This window comes from Camelina sativa, chromosome 7 (assembly GCF_030686135.1).
Source record: "Camelina sativa cultivar CO46 ecotype springtype chromosome 7, ASM3068613v1".
Classification (NCBI taxonomy): domain Eukaryota; kingdom Viridiplantae; phylum Streptophyta; class Magnoliopsida; order Brassicales; family Brassicaceae; genus Camelina; species Camelina sativa.
The window spans coordinates 11106168-11130675 of NC_141886.1; the positions used below are offsets into that span (position 1 = coordinate 11106168).

A 24508-nucleotide genomic window follows, 5' to 3' on the forward strand; every position below is an offset into this window, starting at 1 on the left:
CTTCTTTCACAGCTCGGCCTCACCGACCTCTCTCTCACTTCTCCTTCTTATATTCTAATACTCCCCCGCACGCTTGATCGTCGGGACACCATGAGGACCAAAGATCAAGAGTGGACTAGTGTCGACTACCTCATTAAAAACCTGAACAAAGAAAACCACTTGGGATAAAACTTTGTTGAGGGAAAAAGAGTATAGCCTTCACTGTCCTTGATGTCTCTTGATCTTGGTTTGTAAAGAACCAGCTCTCTTCTCTTCAGTTCTTTGAACCGCTACACTTCCTTAGCCCTTCTTGTCTTTAACACACTTCTTATGATCTCCATCCTTGCACTTTACGAATTTCTTTGAGGCTCTCATAATCTCCTTTACCCTTTAAACAAGTGATAAAGAAGAAAGAATAAGTGTATGTTATGAGGAATATCAAAGAAAATTTCTTTGAGGCTCTCATAGTCTACTTTAAACAAGTATATATGTTATGAGGAATATCAAAGAAAATTTTAAAGAAAATGTGACAATTTAAGAGAACATATGAAAGAGTAAAGACTAGTGATGGGACTTAAGATAATAAATTTAAGGAAATTAATTTAAATAGAGTAGGGTTTAGAGCACAGCCTTTTTGGTGTTCTTGATGGATAGGAAGGAGAGAGTTGATCATTGATGCGGTTTGAACTCTCGTCTTGAGACCGCTTCTCTAACCATGGTTTTAACCCGGCCAGTTTTCACGTCAGAATGATATATGTCCACTGAATCGGACATAACTTTCGAACGGCTGCTCGGATTGGTATGATTTCACTTCCACTGGCAAGAAGACTCTATGGTCTAGAACTTTTGTGAAGAACGCGGAAGCTGAATCAGGAAGGCTTTCGTCCGAGTCGATCTTTGAGACGCTTCTTTGAAAACATGGTTTTGAAACCTTGGCACACCAACGACCTTAAAGTCTTGTGCACCTCCAATCATTGACACTCATCAAACGTGGGATTTATTCATAATTTCACACCAGTTTTCTTCTCCCCTTGCTCATCTACCATAGACCATTCCTCTTGAACAACTTCTTGAGTTCGCCGGCCGGACTCCCTCTTGGTGTTGCCTTGAGCTTTGACTTGGTTAGACTCGCCTAAGAGGACATCACTTCTGGTTGCGAATGGTTCTAGCTCCCCTGTAAGCTTCTAGTGCCTCCATTTGTATCCAGCTCCTAATTGTTGACACTACCACACATGCTTTGGAGCTGATTCATCACCTTCCACCAACTTGATGGCCATCGGTTCTAACATCCAAGCATTGTGATGCGCCAACCACTTCACCATCTTTAAATAATGAACTTGTTTGAGATCAAGACAGATTCTAAACAAGAGATGGTGAGAGATTAGAGAATAGAGAATATTACTGAAAATAAAAGAGAATTTAGAGAATAAGTAACCAAGAGAATATAGAGTATAAGTGAGAGTATAAGGGAGAATAGAGAATTTTCTCAAGAGTTCAAATGGACAGAGTTTTGCTCTGTTTTCTTGAGTTTTGCGGAAGCTTTAACAACCAAGAGCATCCAATTCAACAAGCTTTTGGTGCTTTAATGGCTGAAACACAATGGACCATTGGACAATTAATTTATCCAACGGTTAAGACACAACTCATGGTAGAATCACTTAAACCAAGTGTTCTCCAAGAGCTTAAGGCTTTCAAGAACCACAAAATAGCATATAGAAGATGCTTTCCATGTTCAAATTCAAATAAAAGTTAAAAGCACCTTTGGAACAACCTTTTGTCCATCGGTTAAAAGAATGCATCCTTGGACCAGCTTTAATCTATTTGACTAAGCTGAGAGGATAAGAATTTCGTGGCTCATACAAGCTTAAAAGAACCATGAATCCTCACCATGAACAAAAACAATTTGCTCATCGGTTCATCACTACCTCAATTGAATCAAGCTTTTACCAAATCAGTAAAGCATAAAGATGAGGCCTTTTAAGATCGATTTCTCTTCACACACTTGGTCTACAAACTCTAACAAGACCAGAGACCAAGCTTTCTCAACATTGAGCTGCTAGAGAATCGATTGAACACAAAGGCAAAATTAAAGCTTTAAAGAACTAAGCTAAGCGAACTAACAACTTAAGCGAAAATTAAAAGGCTTTAACTAAGCTAACTCCTAAGAGAAATTAACCGACTGCCTTTGAGAACGAGTTTGATTCACCAAGAACATAACTTGGCTCTGATACCATGTTGGGATTTCAAGAGAGAAGGCTCTTGACAAAGGAGAGACAACTCCCAATGATTGAATCTCCTTATACCCACAACAAACTAACTCGATCTCAAGGGGAAGAAGAGGTCATCAACTTTTGATGAACTCCCCATAAATTAGCTTGATAGAAGCCTAAGAAAGAGGGTAAATAAGAAGAGTTTAGGTGATATTTGAGAAGAGAATCGGCTGCCTTAAGGGCAGCCTCTAACCTTTATCCCTTAAACACTCTACATTGGAAATAAGAACAAGAACGAGTGTAGAGAGGGAAATTGATTCTCTTAATATTGAATAGAATTGTATTAGTTTACATATGAGCTCAATTACAGCTTAATATAGGCATTCAAAAATCTTTGAGAATTCGGACTAACACTTGGTCTACAAACTCTAACAAGACCAGAGACCAAGCTTTCTCAACATTGAGCTGCTAGAGAATCGATTGAACACAAAGGCAAAATTAAAGCTTTAAAGAACTAAGCTAAGCGAACTAACACTTAAGCGAAAATTAAAAGGCTTTAACTAAGCTAACTCCTAAGAGAAATTAACCGACTGCCTTTGAGAACGAGTTTGATTCACCAAGAACATAACTTGGCTCTGATACCATGTTGGGATTTCAAGAGAGAAGGCTCTTGACAAAGGAGAGACAACTCCCAATGATTGAATCTCCTTATACCCACAACAAACTAACTCGATCTCAAGGGGAAGAAGAGGTCATCAACTTGTGATGAACTCCCCATAAATTAGCTTGATAGAAGCCTAAGAAAGAGGGTAAATAAGAAGAGTTTAGGTGATATTTGAGAAGAGAATCGGCTGCCTTAAGGGCAGCCTCTAACCTTTATCCCTTAAACACTCTATATTGGAAATAAGAACAAGAACGAGTGTAGAGAGGGAAATTGATTCTCTTAATATTGAATAGAATTGTATTAGTTTACATATGAGCTCAATTACAGCTTAATATAGGCATTCAAAGTGCCTTATGACCGTTAGAGAGGAGATGAGAGTTGAGAGGGACATTAAGAGAGAGAATGATGCTTTCCCCCAAGCTGATAGTGACATCTTGGTGCTTTCCTCACACATGTGACTTGATTTCTCTCCTTCTCTTCCTCTCCTTTGTGAGACATTTAACTTCTTCTTGGGCCTCTTCTTCTTATAAGGCTTTTGCTTCACAACTCTTCTCACATTGCACTTATGGCCTTGCTGACCTCTTTCATTCTTCACACGGCCCACACGGCCTTACCGGCCGTTCTCCTTGTGTTCGCGGCCTTACTGGCCGCTCTCATACCACTTATGGCCTTGCTGACCACTTTCATTCTTCACACGGCCCACACGGCCTTACCGGCCGTTCTCCTTGTGTTCGCGGCCTTACTGGCCGCTCTCATACCACTTATGGCCTTACCAGCCACACTTCTTGTGCTTACGGCCTTACCGGCCGCTTCTCTTCTTCTTTCACAGCTTGGCCTCACCGGCCTCTCTCTCACTTCTCCTTCTTATATTCTAATAGTTCCTAGGGTCAAAATATGTAATAATCCAATGCATTTGACTAATTGTAAGAGCTCAGGATGAATTTGGAGTGTTTAGACAACACTTATACCTATATTGTTCCAAAATAGGCTTAAACCGAGAAAACAGGCTAAAACCGAGAAAACATTAATTCGAAGCAGTAAACAGTTTTGTTTGTGTTTCTAGTGTCAAAATGTATGACAATCCAATGCATTTAACTAATTGTAAGAGTTCGGGTTGAATTTGGAGTGTTCAGACAACACTTATACCTATTTTGTTCCAAAACAGGCATAAAACGAGAAAACAGGCTAACACCGAGAAAATATTATTTCGAAGCAGTAAACAGCTTTGTTTGTGTTTTGAGTGTCAAAACGTTTGACAATCCAGTGCAGTTAACTAATTGTAAGAGTTCGGGAGGAATTTGGAGTGTTTAGACAACAATTATACCCATTTTGTCCCAAAACAAGCTAAAACCGAGAAAACATTGATTTAAAGCAGTAAACAGCTATGTTACTATTTCTAGGGTGAAAATATGCAACAATCTAATGGGTTTGACTAATTATAAGAGTTCGGGTTTAATTTGGAGTGTTTAGACAACACTTATACCTATTTTGTTCCAAAATAGGCTTAAAACTAGAAAACAGGCTAAAACCGAGAAAACATTAATTCGAAGCAGAAAACTATGAGAACTCACACACACACACCATCTGTACCACACCGTCCGTACAAGCACTGTCCGTACGACCAATGCGAGATGGGTCGTCCGTACAACCAATGCAAGATGGGTTGAATTTGGAGTGTTTAGACAACACTTATACCTATTTTGTTCCAAAACAGGCATAAAACGAGAAAACAGGCTAACACTGAGAAAACATTAATTCGAAGCAGTAAACAGCTTTGTTTGTGTTTTTAGTGTCAAAATGTGTGACAATCCAGTGCAGTTAACTAATTGTAAGAGTTCGAGAGGAATTTGGAGTGTTTAGACAACAATTATACCCATTTTGTCCCAAAACAGGCTAAACCTGAGAAAACATTGATTTAAAGTAGTAAACAGCTATGCTACTGTTTCTAGGGTGAAAATATGCAACAATCTAATGCGTTTGATTAATTATAAGAGTTCGGGTTTAATTTGGAGTGTTTAGACAACACTTATACCTATTTTGTTCCAAAACAGGCTTAAAACGAGAAAACATGCTAAAACCGCGAAAACATTGATTAAAAGCAGGAAACAGCTTTGTTTGTTATTCTGGGGTCAACATGTGTGACAATCGAATGCATTTGACTAATTGTCAGAGTTCGGGATGAATTTGGAGTGTTTAGACAACAATTATAACCATTTTGTCCCGAAACAGGCTAAACCCGAGAAAACATTGATTTAAAGCAGTAAACAGCTATGTTAAACTTTCTAGGGTGAAAATATGTAACAATCTAATGCGTTTGACTAATTATAAGAGTTTGGGTTTAATTTGGAGTGTTTAGACAACACTTATACCTATTTTGTTCCAAAATAGGCTTAAAACGAGAAAATAGGTTAAAACCGCGAAATCATTGATTAAAAGCAGTAAACAGCTTTGTTTGTGTTTCTGGGGTAAACATGTGTGACAATCGAATGCATTTGACTAATTGTAAGAGTTCGGGATGAATTTGGAGTGTTTAGACAACAATTATACCCATTTTGTCCCGAAACAGGCTAAACCCGAGAAAACATTGATTTAAAGCAGTAAACAGCTTTGTTACTGTTCCTAGGGTCAAAATATGTGATAATCTAATGCATTTGACAAATTAAAAGAGCTCAGGATGAATTTGGAGTGTTTAGACAACACTTATACCCATTTTGTCCCAAAACAGGCTAAACCTGAGAAAACATTGATTTAAAGTAGTAAACAGCTATGTTACTGTTTCTAGGGTAAAAATATGCAACAATCTAATGCGTTTGATTAATTATAAGAGTTCGGGTTTAATTGGAGTGTTTAGACAACACTTATACCTATTTCGTTCCAAAACAGGCTTAAAACGAGAAAACAGGCTAAAACCTCGAAAACATTGATTAAAAGCAGGAAACAACTTTGTTTATGTTTCTGGGGTCAACATGTGTGACAATCGAATGCATTTGACTAATTGTAAGAGTTCGGGATGAATTTGGTATTGATCTAAGGGAAGAAGGACATGAGATCAAGGCCGGCCGTACGAGTGTCCGTACAAACGGCCGTACAAGTGTCCGTACAGCCAAGATCAATAGGCCATGGACCGGTTAGCAAAATAAAGAAGAGGCTTGGGGTTGTTAAGGCCCAAGGAGAAGAAGGATCGAGAAGATGGAGGATAAATATCTAAGTGAAGAGAAGAGTCACATGTTTACCTTGGTGTGCAAGTGGTAGGCGAGTCAACCAAGGGAAGGGCAGGTCGCTTTCACCATTAATAAGGACCAAGACATGCCCACACAAGTCTCTATCCTCCTTCCTTTGTATCTAACGGCTATATGCCCCTTGTCTCTCTATATTAAGCCATGTAACAAACCTAAGAATAAGCCAATTAAGTCTTTTTGAATATACATTCTCTTTTACCTCTTATTCTCTCATTTCTCTCCATTCTACTCTTGTTCATTCCGCAATCGTAACATGGTATCAGAGCCAGGTTGTTGTTTTTGACAAACTGACCCTTATTCTCTATTCTTTGTTCCAAAATCTCAACTCTTGTTCGCTATTCTATTGTGCTATTTCACTATTACCTGCCGGACAAACGGTTTACCCAACGGTCCATAACATTTGGCCATGGAAAACAACAAGCCGCTTGTCTTGCCTACAGTTCTCAAAGGAGGAAACTACCTCTTATGGTCAAGGACCACCAAAACCGCACTATGTGGCCGCGGACTTTGGAGCCATATCGAAGGAAGCACGGTTCTAAAGAAAGCCACAGAAGACGGTGGAAAAGAAACCACCAAAGAAGAAGGAGAGGAGGCCAAACCTGATGAAGAGGCCAAATGGTTTCATGAAGATCAAACTGTCCTCTCTATACTCCAGAACTCACTTGAAGGCCCCATACTCGAAGCATACTCATATTGCGAGACGGCAAGGGAACTATGGGAGACCCTCAAAAATGTCTTTGGCAATGTCTCCAACCTCACTCGAGTCTTTGAAGTTAGGAAGGCTATCAACGACTTGAGCCAAGAAGACATGGAGTTTAACAAACATTTTGGCAAGTTCAGGTCACTTTGGGCCGAATTCGAAATGCTTAGGCCAAACACCATGGACCCGGCGGTTCTTAATGAGCGAAGGGAACAAGACAAAGTTTTTGCCCTGCTCCTCACACTCAACCCCACCTTCAACGACCTCATAAAACACATCCTAAGATCGGATAAGCTCCCTAGCCTAGATGACGTGTGTTCGCAGATCCAAAAGGAGCAAGGCTCTCTTGGTCTCTTCAGTGGTAAGGGGGAGCTCATTACGGCTAATAAAGGAGTGTACAAGCAGGAGGACAGAAGGTCTAAGGGAGGATGTGAGCATTGCAAGAGGAAGAGCCACACCAAAGAAAAATGCTGGTTTCTCCACCCACACTTACGGCCAAGTCACAACCATACAACCAAGGACCCAAGGGCTAACCTAACTCACTCCAAAGAAGAACAAGGCCAGGCCGGTGCATCTAAGAGTGGAGAGGAGACAATGTCCGGGGAGTATGTGAAGAAATCTGACTTGGAAGCCTTCATCAAGTCTTTGGCCCTTAAAGAGTCTGGTAAAACTTTCTTAACCCTTAAACCTAATAGTTCACTTGTTGTTGATTCGGGTGCATCACATCACATGATTAGCAATTCGAATCTTCTAAACAATATTGAACCGGTTAAGGGTAATGTTATGATAGCTAATGGAGATAAAATCCCAATTCAAGGGATTGGTAACCTTAGACTATTTAATAAAGAGTCCAAGGCGTTTTATATGCCAAAGTTCACCTCTAACCTTTTGTCGGTAAAAAGGACTACTAATGATCTGAATTGCTATGCTATATTTGGGCCTAATGATGTTTACTTTCAGGATATTGAGACTGGAAAACTGATTGGTGAAGGTGGAACCAAAGATGACCTTTATATTCTTCAAGAGAGTTCACCAAGCTCACCTAAATCATGTTCCCTTAGTTCTTATCTTGGTGTTTCTTTTAATGTGTTGTGGCATGCTAGACTAGGACACCCTCACTCTAGAGCTCTTGAGTTGATGATACCTAATGCTATGTTTGATCATTCTAGTTGTGAAGCTTGTATTCTTGGGAAGCATTGTAAAACTGTTTTCTCTAAGTCTACTACCTTTTATGAAAATTGTTTTGACTTGGTTCATTCAGATGTTTGGACCTCCCCATGTGTCTCTAGAGACAATAATAGATATTTTGTGACCTTTATTGATGAAAAGTCCAAGTATACATGGGTTACATTGCTTCCATCTAAGGATCGTGTGATTGATGCCTTTACAAACTTTCAGAATTATGTTACTAATCAATTTAATGCTAAGATTAAAGTGTTTAGAACAGATAATGGAGGTGAGTACACAAGTAATAGGTTCAAAGAACATCTAGCTAAACATGGCATTATCCATCAAACAAGTTGCCCATACACACCTCAACAAAATGGTGTGGCCGAAAGGAAAAACCGACATCTCATGGAAGTGGCTAAATCAATGATGTTTCACACCAATGTACCTAAGAGATACTGGGGAGATGCAGTGATGATGGCTTGCTATCTCATAAACAGGATTCCAACTAAGATCTTGGAAGACCGATCACCATTTGAGGTATTGAACAAATTTAAACCATCCATTAGTTATTTGAAAGTGTTTGGGTGTGTTTGTTTTGTCTTAGTACCCGGTGAGATGAGGAACAAGTTAGAGGCTAAGAGTACCAAGTGTATGTTCCTTGGTTACTCCACCACACAAAAGGGCTACAAATGCTTTGACCCCATCCAACATCGCACATTTGTCTCCCGTGATGTCAAATTCCTTGAAGGATAAGGCTACTTCGACAAAAGAGATTGGGCCGACCTTGAAGACTTGGCCACTCCAACTAATAAAGCTACCAGTCTCAAGTTCCTCCTCGACCACCTTGGAGTTTCATCAGGCCTGCCTCATGTTGTGACCCAGGATACTTCACCTGACTTATCTGACCGGACCGGCCCACCCGCACCATCTCAGCCGCCGCCTATGGCCGAACGTCCTAGTGATCAAACGGACATTGTGGTTCCGGAGCCGGAGGGGGAGAACAGCACGGTACACGAGGAACCATCAGAGGCACAAGTCGAATCAGTGGCCACTAATCCGTCTCCAGCTCAGTTGCGTCGGAGTACGCGGGTTCGGACACATCCATCCACTTGGAAGGACAAACGCGTCTACTATAACCATCAAGCCATAGCTCACCCAATACAAGCTGTGTGTTCACTTGCTAACCTACCGGTTGATCATCAAGCGTTTCTTGGAAAGATAGATGAACATTCTATACCAAACACTTATGATGAAGCAAAAGAAAGCAAAGTATGGCTTGGAGCGATAGACGATGAAGTTGAGGCCATGACACGCAACCACACTTGGGATGAAGCTGACCTTCCACCAGGAAAGAGAGCCGTAAGCTCCAAATGGGTGTTCACAATCAAGTACTTGAGCAATGGAAACATTGAACGATACAAGGCTCGACTTGTAGCTCGCGGTTTCACTCAAACATACGGCCAAGACTACAAAGACACATTCGCACCAGTAGCCAAACTTCACACGGTAAGGGTAGTTCTCTCCTTGGCTACTAACCTAGCTTGGGAGTTGTGGCAGATGGATGTCAAAAATGCCTTCTTACAAGGAGAGTTGAAAGAAGAGGTGTACATGACGCCACCACCGGGCCTTGAAAACACCATTGCTCCGGGAAAGGTACTAAGACTAAGAAAGGCTATCTCTGGCCTAAAGCAATCCCCAAGAGCCTGGTATCACAAGCTGAGCACTACACTCATAGAATATGGGTTTAGAAAGTCTCAGTCGGATACCACTCTCTTCACTCTTCAAAGCGACAAAGGTATAGTGGTTGTTCTTATCTATGTAGATGATCTTATCATCTCTGGAGACAACCAAGGAGGTATTAAGGATATAAAGACACATTTAAATTCAGTATTTGATATCAAAGACCTTGGTGAACTTAAGTACTTCCTTGGAATCGAAGTATGTCGCTCTCCGGAGGGCTTATTTCTTTCACAAAGGAAGTACACTCTTGATTTACTTTGTGAAACAGGAAAACTAGGAGCTAAACCAGTAGACACTCCACTTCCAGATGGATACCAGGTCGAACGAAAGGGGGAGAGAAGGGATCCATTATATGAAGATCCTTCTCGCTATCGCCGTCTAGTAGGTAAGCTAATATACTTGACACTTACTCGACCTGATATATGCTTTGCTGTGAATCAGGTCAGCCAGTACATGAATGCCCCTACAACATTCCACTGGAGCATTTTGGAGAGGATCCTTCATTACCTCAAGAAGAGTCCTGGCCAAGGCATATGGATGGGCATGAACTCCAACACCGATCTTGTGGGATATTGTGACGCAGATTGGGCCGGTGATAGGACAGATAGGCGATCTACGACTGGCTACTGCACATTCATAGGAGGGAACCTAGTGGCTTGGAAAACCAAGAAGCAAAAAGTAGTGTCGATGTCAAGTGCCGAATCAGAATACCGAGCAATGAGGAAGCTAACTACCGAACTCACATGGCTCAAGGCATTACTAGAAGATTTAGGCATCAAGTCATCAACACCAATTCCTATGCATTGTGACAATGAAGCTGCTATACACATAGCCACAAACTCAGTGTTCCATGAAAGAACCAAACACATTGAGTTGGATTGTCACAAGGTCCGAGAAAAGATTGAAGAGGGTGTCACGCTCCCATACCACACACCAAGTGTAGATCAGCTCGCCGACATCTTTACCAAGGCTGCAAGGCGCCAAGTTTGTGATCACATTTACAACAAACTTGGACTTGTGGACTTAACACAACCTTGATCTCTAGTCCTCCACCCATGACCATCACACTCTTTTTCCCTCAAGAAAGTTTTGTCCCATGAGGTTTTCTATTCTTGAGGTTTTTAACGAGGTGATGGCTATGGGCCGCCAAGCTTAGCTGTTATACTAAGCTAAGCTTGAGGGGGAGTATTGATCTAAGGGAAGAAGGACATGAGATCAAGGTCGGCCTTACGAGTGTCCGTACAAATGGCCGTACAAGTGTCCGTACAGCCAAGATCAATAGGCCATGGACCGGTTAGCAAAATAAAGAAGAGGCTTGGGGTTGTTAAGGCCCAAGGAGAAGAAGGATCGAGAAGATGGAGGATAAATATCTAAGTGAAGAGAAGAGTCACATGTTTACCTTGGTGTGCAAGTGGTAGGCGAGTCAACCAAGGGAAGGGCAGGTCGCTTTCACCATTAATAAGGACCAAGACATGCCCACACAAGTCTCTATCCTCCTTCCTTTGTATCTAACGGCTATATGCCCTTTGTCTCTCTATATTAAGCCATGTAACAAACCTAAGAATAAGCCAATTAAGTCTTTTTGAATATACATTCTCTTTTACCTCTTATTCTCTCATTTCTCTCCATTCTACTCTTGTTCATTCCGCAATCCTAACATTTGGAGTGTTTAGACAACAATTATAACTATTTTGTCCCGTAACAGGCTAAACCCGAGAAAACATTGATTTAAAGCAGTAAACAGCTTTGTTACTGTTCCTAGAGTCAAAATATGTAACAATCTAATGCGTTTGACTAATTATAAGAGTTTGGGTTTAATTTGGAGTGTTTAGACAACACTTATACCTATTTTGTTCCAAAATAGGCTTAAAACGAGAAAACAGGCTAAAACCGAGAAAACATTAATTCGAAGCAGTAAACAGTTTTGTTTGTGTTTCTAGTGTCAAAATGTGTGACAATCCAATGCATTTAACTAATTGTAAGAGTTCGGGTTGAATTTGGAGTGTTTAGACAACACTTATACCTATTTTGTTCCAAAACAGGCATAAAACGAGAAAACAGGCTAACACTGAGAAAACATTAATTCGAAGCAGTAAACAGCTTTGTTTGTGTTTTTAGTGTCAAAATGTGTGACAATCCAGTGCAGTTAACTAATTGTAAGAGTTCGAGAGGAATTTGGAGTGTTTAGACAACAATTATACCCATTTTGTCGCAAAACAGGCTAAACCTGAGAAAACATTGATTAAAAGTAGTAAACAGCTATGCTACTGTTTCTAGGGTGAAAATATGCAACAATCTAATGCGTTTGATTAATTATAAGAGTTCGGGTTTAATTTGGAGTGTTTAGACAACACTTATACCTATTTTGTTCCAAAACAGGCTTAAAACGAGAAAACAGGCTAAAACCGCGAAAACATTGATTAAAAGCAGGAAACAGCTTTGTTTGTGTTTCTGGGGTCAACATGTGTGACAATCGAATGCATTTGACTAATTGTAAGAGTTCGGGATGAATATGGAGTGTTTAGAGAACAATTATAACCATTTTGTCCCGAAACAGGCTAAACCCGAGAAAACATTGATTTAAAGCAGTAAACAGCTATGTTAAACTTTCTAGGGTGAAAATATGTAACAATCTAATGCGTTTGACTAATTATAAGAGTTTGGGTTTAATTTGGAGTGTTTAGACAACACTTATACCTATTTTGTTCCAAAATAGGCTTAAAACGAGAAAACAGGTTAAAACCGCGAAAACATTGATTAAAAGCAGTAAACAGCTTTGTTTGTGTTCTGGGGTAAACATGTGTGACAATCGAATGCATTTGACTAATTGTAAGAGTTCGGGATGAATTTGGAGTGTTTAGACAACAATTATACCCATTTTGTCCCGAAACAGGCTAAACCCGAGAAAACATTGATTTAAAGCAGTAAACAGCTTTGTTACTGTTCCTAGGGTCAAAATACGTAATAATCCAATGCATTTGACTAATTGTAAGAGCTCAGGATGAATTTGGAGTGTTTAGACAACACTTATACCCATTTTGTCCCAAAAAAAGCTAAACCTGAGAAAACATTGATTTAAAGTAGTAAACAGCTATGTTACTGTTTCTAGGGTAAAAATATGCAACAATCTAATGCGTTTGATTAATTATAAGAGTTCGGGTTTAATTTGGAGTGTTTAGACAACACTTATACCTATTTTGTTCCAAAACAAGCTTAAAACGAGAAAACATGCTAAAACCGCGAAAACATTGATTAAAAGCAGGAAACAGCTTTGATTGTGTTTCTGGGGTAAACATGTGTGACAATCGAATGCATTTGACTAATTGTAAGAGTTCGGGATGAATTTGGAGTGTTTAGACAACAATTATACCCATTTTGTCCCGAAACAGCCTAACCCGAGAAAACATTGATTTAAAGCAGTAAACAGCTTTGTTATTGTTCCTAGGGTCAAAATATGTAATAATCCAATGCATTTGACTAATTGTAAGAGTTCGGGATGAATTTGGAGTGTTTAGACAACACTTATACCTATTTTGTTCCAAAATAGGCTTAAAACGAGAAAACAGGCTAAAACCGAGAAAACATTAATTCGAAGCAGTAAACAGTTTTGTTTGTGTTTCTAGTGTCAAAATGTGTGACAATCCAATGCATTTAACTAATTGTAAGAGTTCGGGTTAAATTTGGAGTGTTTAGACAACACTTATACCTATTTTGTTCCAAAACAGGCATAAAACGAGAAAACAGGCTAACACCGAGAAAATATTAATTCGAAGCAGTAAACAGCTTTGTTTGTGTTTTTAGTGTCAAAATGTGTGACAATCCAGTGCAGTTAACTAATTGTAAGAGTTCGAGAGGAATTTGGAGTGTTTAGACAACAATTATACCCATTTTGTCCCAAAACAGGCTAAACCTAAGAAAACATTGATTTAAAGTAGTAAACAGCTATGCTACTGTTTCTAGGGTGAAAATATGCAACAATCTAATGCGTTTGATTAATTATAAGAGTTCGGGTTTAATTTGGAGTGTTTAGACAACACTTATACCTATTTTGTTCCAAAACAGGCTTAAAACGACAAAACAGGCTAAAACCGCGAAAACATTGATTAAAAGCAGGAAACAGCTTTGTTTGTGTTTCTGGGGTCAACATGTGTGACAATCGAATGCATTTGACTAATTGTAAGAGTTCGGGATGAATTTGGAGTGTTTAGACAACAATTATACCCATTTTGTCCCGAAACAGGCTAAACCCGAGAAAACATTGATTTAAAGCATTAAACAGCTTTGTTATTGTTCCTAGGGTCAAAATATGTAATAATCCAATGCATTTGACTAATTGTAAGAGCTCAGGGTGAATTTGGAGTGTTTAGACAGCACTTATAACTATTTTGTCCCGAAACAGGCTAAACCCGAGAAAACATTGATTTAAAGCAGTAAACAGCTATGTTACTCTTTCTAGGGTGAAAATATGTATCAATCTAATGCGTTTGACTAATTATAAGAGTTTGGGATTAATTTGGAGTGTTTAGACAACACTTATACCTATTTTGTTCCAAAATAGGCTTAAAACGAGAAAACAGGCTAAAACCGCGAAAACATTGATTAAAAGCAGTAAACAGCTTTGTTTGTGTTTCTGGGGTAAACATGTGTGACAATCGAATGCATTTGACTAATTGTAAGAGTTCGGGATGAATTTGGAGTGTTTAGACAACAATTATACCCATTTTGTCCCGAAACAGGCTAAACCCGAGAAAACATTGATTTAAAGCAGTAAACAGCTATGTTACTCTTTCTAGGGTGAAAATATGCAACAATCTAATGCGTTTGACTAATTATAAGAGTTCGGGTTTTGGAGTGTTTAGACAACACTTATACCTATTTTGTTCCAAAATAGGCTTAAAACTAAAAAACAGGCTAAAACCGAGAAAACATTAATTCGAAGCAGAAAACTATGAGAACTCACACACACACACCATCCGTACCACACCGTCCGTACAAGCACTGTCCGTACGACCAATGCGAGATGGGTCGTCCGTACAACCAATGCAAGATGAGTTGAATTTGGAGTGTTTTGACAACACTTATACCTATTTTGTTCCAAAACAGGCATAAAACGAGAAAACAGGCTAACACTGAGAAAACATTAATTCGAAGCAGTAAACAGCTTTGTTTGTGTTTTTACTGTCAAAATGTGTGACAATCCAGTGCAGTTCACTAATTGTAAGAGTTCGAGAGGAATTTTGAGTGTTTAGACAACAATTATACCCATTTTGTCCCAAAACAGGCTAAACCTAAGAAAACATTGATTTAAAGTAGTAAACAGCTATGCTACTGTTTCTAGGGTGAAAATATGCAACAATCTAATGCGTTTGATTAATTATAAGAGTTCGGGTTTAATTTGGAGTGTTTAGACAACACTTATACCTATTTTGTTCCAAAACAGGCTTAACACGAGAAAACAGGCTAAAACCGTGAAAACATTGATTAAAAGCAGGAAACAGCTTTGATTGTGTTTCTGGGGTAAACATGTGTGACAATCGAATGCATTTGACTAATTGTAAGAGTTCGGGATGAATTTGGAGTGTTTAGACAACAATTATACCCATTTTGTCCCGAAACAGGCTAAACCCGAGAAAACATTGATTTAAAGCAGTAAACAGCTTTGTTATTGTTCCTAGGGTCAAAATATGTAATAATCCAATGCATTTGACTAATTGTAAGAGCTCAGGATGAATTTGGAGTGTTTAGACAGCACTTATAACTATTTTGTCCCGAAACAGGCTAAACCCGAGAAAACATTGATTTAAAGCAGTAAACAGCTATGTTACTCTTTCTAGGGTGAAAATATGTATCAATCTAATGCGTTTGACTAATTATAAGAGTTTGGGATTAATTTGGAGTGTTTAGACAACACTTATACCTATTTTGTTCCAAAATAGGCTTAAAACTAGAAAACAGGCTAAACCCGAGAAAACATTAATTCGAAGCAGAAAACTATGAGAACTCACACACACACACCATCCGTACCACACCGTCCGTACAAGCACTGTCCGTACGACCAATGCGAGATGGGTCGTCCGTACAACCAATGCAAGATGGGTTGAATTTGGAGTGTTTAGACAACACTTATACCTATTTTGTTCCAAAACAGGCATAAAACGAGAAAACAGGCTAACACTGAGAAAACATTAATTAGAAGCAATAAACAGCTTTGTTTGTGTTTTTAGTGTCAAAATGTGTGACAATCCAGTGCAGTTAACTAATTGTAAGAGTTCGAGAGGAATTTGGAGTGTTTAGACAACAATTATACCCATTTTGTCCCAAAACAAGCTAAACCTGAGAAAACATTGATTTAAAGTAGTAAACAGCTATGCTACTGTTTCTAGGGTGAAAATATGCAACAATCTAATGCGTTTGATTAATTATAAGAGTTCGGGTTTAATTTGGAGTGTTTAGACAACACTTATACCTATTTTGTTCCAAAACAGGCTTAAAACGAGAAAACAGGCTAAAACCGCAAAAACATTGATTAAAAGCAGGAAACAGCTTTGTTTGTGTTTCTGGGGTCAACATGTGTGACAATCGAATGCATTTGACTAATTGTAAGAGTTCGGGATGAATTTGGAATGTTTAGACAACAATTATAACCATTTTGTCCCGAAACAGGCTAAACCCGAGAAAACATTGATTTAAAGCAGTAAACAGCTATGTTACTCTTTCTAGGGTAAAAAAATGTAGCAATCTAATGCGTTTGACTAATTATAAGAGTTTGGGTTTAATTAGGAGTGTTTAGACCACACTTATACCTATTTTGTTCCAAAATAGGCTGAAAACGAGAAAACAGGCTAAAACCGCAAAAACATTGATTAAAAGCAGGAAACAGCTTTGTTTGTGTTTCTGGGGTCAACATGTGTGACAATCGAATGCATTTGACTAATTGTAAGAGTTCGGGATGAATTTGGAGTGTTTAGACAACAATTATAACCATTTTGTCCCGAAACAGGCTAAACCCGAGAAAACATTGATTTAAAGCAGTAAACAGCAATGTTAAACTTTCTAGGGTGAAAATATGTAACAATTTAATGCATTTGACTAATTATAAGAGTTTGGGTTTAATTTGGAGTGTTTAGACAACACTTATACCTATTTTGTTCCAAAACAGGCTTAAAACGAGAAAACAGGTTAAAACCGCGAAAACATTGATTAAAAGCAGTAAACAGCTTTGTTTGTGTTCTGGGGTAAACATGTGTGACAATCGAATGCATTTGACTAATTGTAAGAGTTCGGGATGAATTTGGAGTGTTTAGACAACAATTATACCCATTTTGTCCCGAAACAGGCTAAACCCGAGAAAACATTGATTTAAAGCAGTAAACAGCTTTGTTACTGTTCCTAGGGTCAAAATATGTAATAATCCAATGCATTTGACTAATTGTAAGAGCTCAGGATGAATTTGGAGTGTTTAGACAACACTTATACCCATTTTGTCCCAAAACAGGCTAAACCTGAGAAAACATTGATTTAAAGTAGTAAACAGCTATGTTACTGTTTCTAGGGTAAAAATATGCAACAATCTAATGCGTTTGATTAATTATAAGAGTTCGGGTTTAATTTGGAGTGTTTAGACAACACTTATACCTGTTTTGTTCCAAAACAGGCTTAAAACGAGAAAACAGGCTAAAACCGCGAAAACATTGATTAAAAGCAGGAAACAGCTTTGATTGTGTTTCTGGGGTAAACATGTGTGACAATCGAATGCATTTGACTAATTGTAAGAGTTCGGGATGAATTTGGAGTGTTTAGACAACAATTATACCCATTTTGTCCCGAAACAGGCTAAACCCGAGAAAACATTGATTTAAAGCAGTAAACAGCTTTGTTATTGTTCCTAGGGTCAAAATATGTAATAATCCAATGCATTTGACTAATTGTAAGAGCTCAGGATGAATTTGGAGTGTTTAGACAGCACTTATAACTATTTTGTCCCGAAACAGGCTAAACCCGAGAAAACATTGATTTAAAGCAGTAAACAGCTATGTTACTCTTTCTAGGGTGAAAAGATGTATCAATCTAATGCGTTTGACTAATTATAAGAGTTTGGGATTAATTTGGAGTGTTTAGACAACACTTATACCTATTTTGTTCCAAAATAGGCTTAAAACGAGAAAACAGGCTAAAACCGCGAAAACATTGATTTAAAGCAGTAAACAGCTTTGTTTGTGTTTCAGGAGTAAACATGTGTGACAATCGAATGCATTTGACTAATTGTAAGAGTTCGGGATGAATTTGGAGTGTTTAGACAACAATTATACCCATTTTGTCCCTAAACAGGCTAAACCCGAGAAAACATTGATTTAAAGCAGTAAACAGCTTTGTTACTGTTCCTAGGGTCAAAATATGTAATAATCCAATGCATTTGACTAATTGTAAGATCTCAGGATGAATTTGGAGTGTTTAGACAACAGTTATACCTATTTTGTTCCAAAATAGGCTTAAAACGAGAAAACAGGCTAAAACCGAGAAAACATTAATTCGAAGCAGTAAACAGTTTTGTTTGTGTTTCTAGTGTCAAAATGTGTGACAATCCAATGCATTTAACTAATTGTAAGAGTTCGGGTTAAATTTGGAGTGTTTAGACAACACTTATACCTATTTTGTTCTAAAACAGGCATAAAACGAGAAAACAGGCTAACACCGAGAAAATATTATTTCGAAGCAGTAAACAGCTTTGTTTGTGTTTTGGGTGTCAAAATGTTTGACAATCCAGTGCAGTTAACTAATTGTAAGAGTTCGGGAGGAATTTGGAGTGTTTAGACAACAATTATACCCATTTTGTCCCAAAACAAGCTAAAACCGAGAAAACATTGATTTAAAGCAGTAAACAGCTATGTTACTCTTTCTAGGGTGAAAATATGCAACAATCTAATGCGTTTGACTAATTATAAGAGTTCGGGTTTAATTTGGAGTGTTTAGACAACACTTATACCTATTTTGTTCCAAAATAAGCTTAAAACTAGAAAACAGGCTAAACCCGAGAAAACATTAATTCGAAGCAGAAAACTATGAGAACTCACACACACACACCATCCGTACCACACCGTCCGTACAAGCACTGTCCGTACGACCAATGCGAGATGGGTCGTCCGTACAACCAATGCAAGATGGGTTGAATTTGGAGTGTTTAGACAACACTTATACCTATTTTGTTCCAAAACAGGCATAAAACGAGAAAACAGGCTAACACTGAGAAAACATTAATTCGAAGCAGTAAACAGCTTTGTTTGTTTTTTTAGTGTCAAAATGTGTGACAATCCAGTGCAGTTAACTAATTGTAAGAGTTCGAGAGGAATTTGGAGTGTTTAGACAACAATTATACCCATTTTGTCCCAAAACAGGCTAAACCTAAGAAAACATTGATTTAAAGTAGTAAACAGCTATGCTACTGTCTCTAGGGTGAAAATATGCAACAATCTAATGCGTTTGATTAATTATAAGAGTTCGGGTTTAATTTGGAGTGTTTAGACAACACTTATACCTATTTTGTTCCAAAACAGGCTTAAAACCAGAAAACAGGCTAAAACCGCAAAAACATTGATTAAAAGCAGGAAACAGCTTTGTTTGTGTTTCTGGGGTCAACATGTGTGACAATCGAATGCATTTGACTAATTGTAAGAGTTCGGGATCAATTTGGAGTGTTTAGACAACAATTATAACCATTTTGTCCCGAAACAGGCTAAACCCGAGAAAACATTGATTTAAAGCAGTAAACAGCTATGTTACTCTTTCTAGGGTAAAAAAATGTAGCAATCTAATGCGTTTGACTAATTATAAGAGTCTGGGTTTAATTTGGAGTGTTTAGACAACACTTATACCTATTTTGTTCCAAAATAGGCTTAAAACGAGAAAACAGGCTAAAACCGCGAAAACATTGATTAAAAGCAGGAAACAGCTTTGTTTGTGTTTCTGGGGTAAACATGTGTGACAATCGAATGCATTTGACTAATTGTAAGAGTTCGGGATGAATTTGGAGTGTTTAGACAACAATTATACCCATTTTGTCCCGAAACAGGCTAAACCCGAGAAAACATTGATTTAAAGCAGTAAACAGCTATGTTACTCTTTCTAGGGTAAAAAAATGTAGCAATCTAATGCGTTTGACTAATTATAAGAGTTTGGGTTTAATTTGGAGTGTTTAGACAACACTTATACCTATTTTGTTCCAAAATAGGCTTAAAACGAGAAAACAGGCTAAAACCGAGAAAACATTAATTCGAAGCAGTAAACAGTTTTGTTTGTGTTTCTAGTGTCAAAATGTGTGACAATCCAATGCATTTAACTAATTGTAAGAGTTCGGGTTGAATTTGGAGTGTTTAGACAACACTTATACCTATTTTGTTCTAAAACAGGCATAAAACGAGAAAACAGGCTAACACCGAGAAAACATTAATTCGAAGCAGTAAACAGCTTTGTTTGTGTTTTTAGTGTCAAAATGTGTGACAATCCAGTGCAGTTAACTAATTGTAAGAGTTCGAGAGGAATTTGGAGTGTTTAGACAACAATTATACCCATTTTGTCCCAAAACAGGCTAAACCTAAGAAAACATTGATTTAAAGTAGTAAACAGCTATGCTACTGTCTCTAGGGTGAAAATATGCAACAATCTAATGCGTTTGATTAATTATAAGAGTTCGGGTTTAATTTGGAGTGTTTAGACAACACTTATACCTATTTTGTTCCAAAACAGGCTTAAAACGAGAAAACAGGCTAAAACCGCAAAAACATTGATTAAAAGCAGGAAACAGCTTTGTTTGTGTTTCTGGGGTCAACATGTGTGACAATCGAATGCATTTGACTAATTGTAAGAGTTCGGGATGAATTTGGAGTGTTTAGACAACAATTATAACCATTTTGTCCCGAAACAGGCTAAACCCGAGAAAACATTGATTTAAAGCAGTAAACAGCTATGTTAGTCTTTCTAGGGTAAAAAAATGTAGCAATCTAATGCGTTTGACTAATTATAAGAGTTTGGGTTTAATTTGGAGTCTTTAGACAACACTTATACCTATTTTGTTCCAAAATAGGCTTAAAACGAGAAAACAGGCTAAAACCGCGAAAACATTGATTAAAAGCAGGAAACAGCTTTGTTTGTGTTTCTGGGGTAAACATGTGTGACAATCGAATGCATTTGACTAATTGTAAGAGTTCGGGATGAATTTGGAGTGTTTAGACAACAATTATACCCATTTTGTCCCGAAACAGGCTAAACCCGAGAAAACATTGATTTAAAGCAGTAAACAGCTTTGTTACTGTTCCTAGGGTCAAAATATGTAGTAATCCAATGCATTTGACTAATTGTAAGATCTCAGGATGAATTTGGAGTGTTTAGACAACACTTATACCTATTTTGTTCCAAAATAGGCTTAAAACGAGAAAACAGGCTAAAACCGAGAAAACATTAATTCGAAGCAGTAAACAGTTTTGTTTGTGTTTCTAGTGTCAAAATGTGTGACAATCCAATGCATTTAACTAATTGTAAGAGTTCGGGTTAAATTTGGAGTGTTTAGACAACACTTATACCTATTTTGTTCCAAAACAGGCATAAAACGAGAAAACAGGCTAACACCGAGAAAATATTATTTCGAAGCAGTAAACAGCTTTGTTTGTGTTTTGGGTGTCAAAATGTTTGACAATCCAGTGCAGTTAACTAATTGTAAGAGTTCGGGAGGAATTTGGAGTGTTTAGACAACAATTATACCCATTTTGTCCCAAAACAAGCTAAAACCAAGAAAACATTGATTTAAAGCAGTAAACAGCTATGTTACTCTTTCTAGGGTGAAAATATGCAACAATCAAATGCGTTTGACTAATTATAAGAGTTCGGGTTTAATTTGGAGTGTTTAGACAACACTTATACCTATTTTGTTCCAAAACAGTCTTAAAACGAGAAAACATGCTAAAACCGCGAAAACATTGATTAAAAGCAGGAAACAGCTTTGTTTGTGTTTCTGGAGTCAACATGTGTGACAATCGAATGCATTTGACTAATTGTAAGAGTTCGGGATGAATTTGGAGTGTTTAGACAACAATTATACCCATTTTGTCCCGAAACAGGCTAAACCCGAGAAAACATTGATTTAAAGCAGTAAACAGCTTTGTTACTGTTCCTAGGGTCAAAATATGTAATAATCCAATGCATTTGACTAATTGTAAGATCTCAGGATGAATTTGGAGTGTTTAGACAACACTTATACCTATTTTGTTCCAAAATAGGCTTAAAACGAGAAAACAGGCTAAAACCGAGAAAACATTAATTCGAAGCAGTAAACAGTTTTGTTTGTGTTTCTAGTGTCAAAATGTGTGACAATCCAATGCATTTAACTAATTGTAAGAGTTCGGGTTAAATTTGGAGTGTTTAGACAACACTTATACCTATTTTGTTCCAAAACAGGCATAAAACGAGAAAACAGGCTAACACCGAGAAAATATTATTTCGAAGCAGTAAACAGCTTTGTTTGTGTTTTGGGTGTCAAAATGTTTGACAATACAGTGCAGTTAACTAATTGTAAGAGTTCGGGAGGAATTTGGAGTGTTTAGACAACAATTATACCCATTTTGTCCCAAAACAAGCTAAAACCAAGAAAACATTGATTTAAAGCAGTAAACAGCTATGTTACTCTTTCTAGGGTGAAAATATGCAACAATCAAATGCGTTTGACTAATTATAAGAGTTCGGGTTTAATTTGGAGTGTTTAGACAACACTTATACCTATTTTGTTCCAAAATAAGCTTAAAACTAGAAAACAGGCTAAACCCGAGAAAACATTAATTCGAAGCAGAAAACTATGAGAACTCACACACACACACCATCCGTACCACACCGTCCGTACAAGCACTGTCCGAACGACCAATGCGAGATGGGTCGTCCGTACAACCAATGCAAGATGGGTTGAATTTGGAGTGTTTAGACAACACTTATACCTATTTTGTTCCAAAACAGGCATAAAACGAGAAAACAGGCTAACACTGAGAAAACATTAATTCGAGGCAGTAAACAGCTTTGTTTGTGTTTTTAGTGTCAAAATGTGTGACAATCCAGTGCAGTTAACTAATTGTAAGAGTTCGAGAGGAATTTGGAGTGTTTAGACAACAATTATACCCATTTTGTCCCAAAACAGGCTAAACCTAAGAAAACATTGATTTAAAGTAGTAAACAGCTATGCTACTGTCTCTAGGGTGAAAATATGCAACAATCTAATGCGTTTGATTAATTATAAGAGTTCGGGTTTAATTTGGAGTGTTTAGACAACACTTATACCTATTTTGTTCCAAAACAGGCTTAAAACGAGAAAACAGGCTAAAACCGCAAAAACATTGATTAAAAGCAGGAAACAGCTTTGTTTGTGTTTCTGGGGTCAACATGTGTGACAATCGAATGCATTTGACTAATTGTAAGAGTTCGGGATGAATTTGGAGTGTTTAGACAACAATTATAACCATTTTGTCCCGAAACAGGCTAAACCCGAGAAAACATTGATTTAAAGCAGTAAACAGCTATGTTACTCTTTCTAGGGTAAAAAAATGTAGCAATCTAATGCGTTTGACTAATTATAAGAGTTTGGGTTTAATTTGGAGTGTTTAGACAACACTTATACCTATTTTGTTCCAAAATAGGCTTAAAACGAGAAAACAGGCTAAAACCGCGAAAACATTGATTAAAAGCAGGAAACAGCTTTGTTTGTGTTTCTGGGGTAAACATGTGTGACAATCGAATGCATTTGACTAATTGTAAGAGTTCGGGATGAATTTGGAGTGTTTAGACAACAATTATACCCATTTTGTCCCGAAACAGGCTAAACCCGAGAAAACATTGATTTAAAGCAGTAAACAGCTTTGTTACTGTTCCTAGGGTCAAAATATGTAATAATCCAATGCATTTGACTAGTTGTAAGATCTCAGGATGAATTTGGAGTGTTTAGACAACACTTATACCTATTTTGTTCCAAAATAGGCTTAAAACGAGAAAACAGGCTAAAACCGAGAAAACATTAATTCGAAGCAGTAAACAGTTTTGTTTGTGTTTCTAGTGTCAAAATGTGTGACAATCCAATGCATTTAACTAATTGTAAGAGTTCGGGTTAAATTTGGAGTGTTTAGACAACACTTATACCTATTTTGTTCCAAAACAGGCATAAAACGAGAAAACAGGCTAACACCGAGAAAATATTATTTCGAAGCAGTAAACAGCTTTGTTTGTGTTTTGGGTGTCAAAATGTTTGACAATCCAGTGCAGTTAACTAATTGTAAGAGTTCGGGAGGAATTTGGAGTGTTTAGACAACAATTATACCCATTTTGTCCCAAAACAAGCTAAAACCAAGAAAACATTGATTTAAAGCAGTAAACAGCTATGTTACTCTTTCTAGGGTGAAAATATGCAACAATCAAATGCGTTTGACTAATTATAAGAGTTCGGGTTTAATTTGGAGTGTTTAGACAACACTTATACCTATTTTGTTCCAAAATAAGCTTAAAACTAGAAAACAGGCTAAACCCGAGAAAACATTAATTCGAAGCAGAAAACTATGAGAACTCACACACACACACCATCCGTACCACACCGTCCGTACAAGCACTGTCCGTACGACCAATGCGAGATGGGTCGTCCGTACAACCAATGCAAGATGGGTTGAATTTGGAGTGTTTAGACAACACTTATACCTATTTTGTTCCAAAACAGGCAAAAAACGAGAAAACAGGCTAACACTGAGAAAACATTAATTCGAGGCAGTAAACAGCTTTGTTTGTGTTTTTA

The 24508-nt window shown here is 37.7% G+C and overlaps 1 protein-coding gene across 1 annotated transcript in view; it reads left to right on the forward strand.

Moving 5' to 3' along the window:
• The first annotated feature begins 6498 nt into the window (after window positions 1–6498).
• LOC147941158 (uncharacterized) overlaps window positions 6499–24508 on the forward strand; it is a 76359-nt gene continuing 58349 nt past the window's right edge. Inside the window, exons 1-3 of the mRNA XM_087458407.1 lie at window positions 6499–7615; window positions 8567–8611; window positions 8717–10481. Coding sequence (XP_087314533.1) covers window positions 6499–7615; window positions 8567–8611; window positions 8717–10481 — 2927 coding nt within the window. The remainder of the gene's footprint in view (window positions 7616–8566; window positions 8612–8716; window positions 10482–24508) is intronic.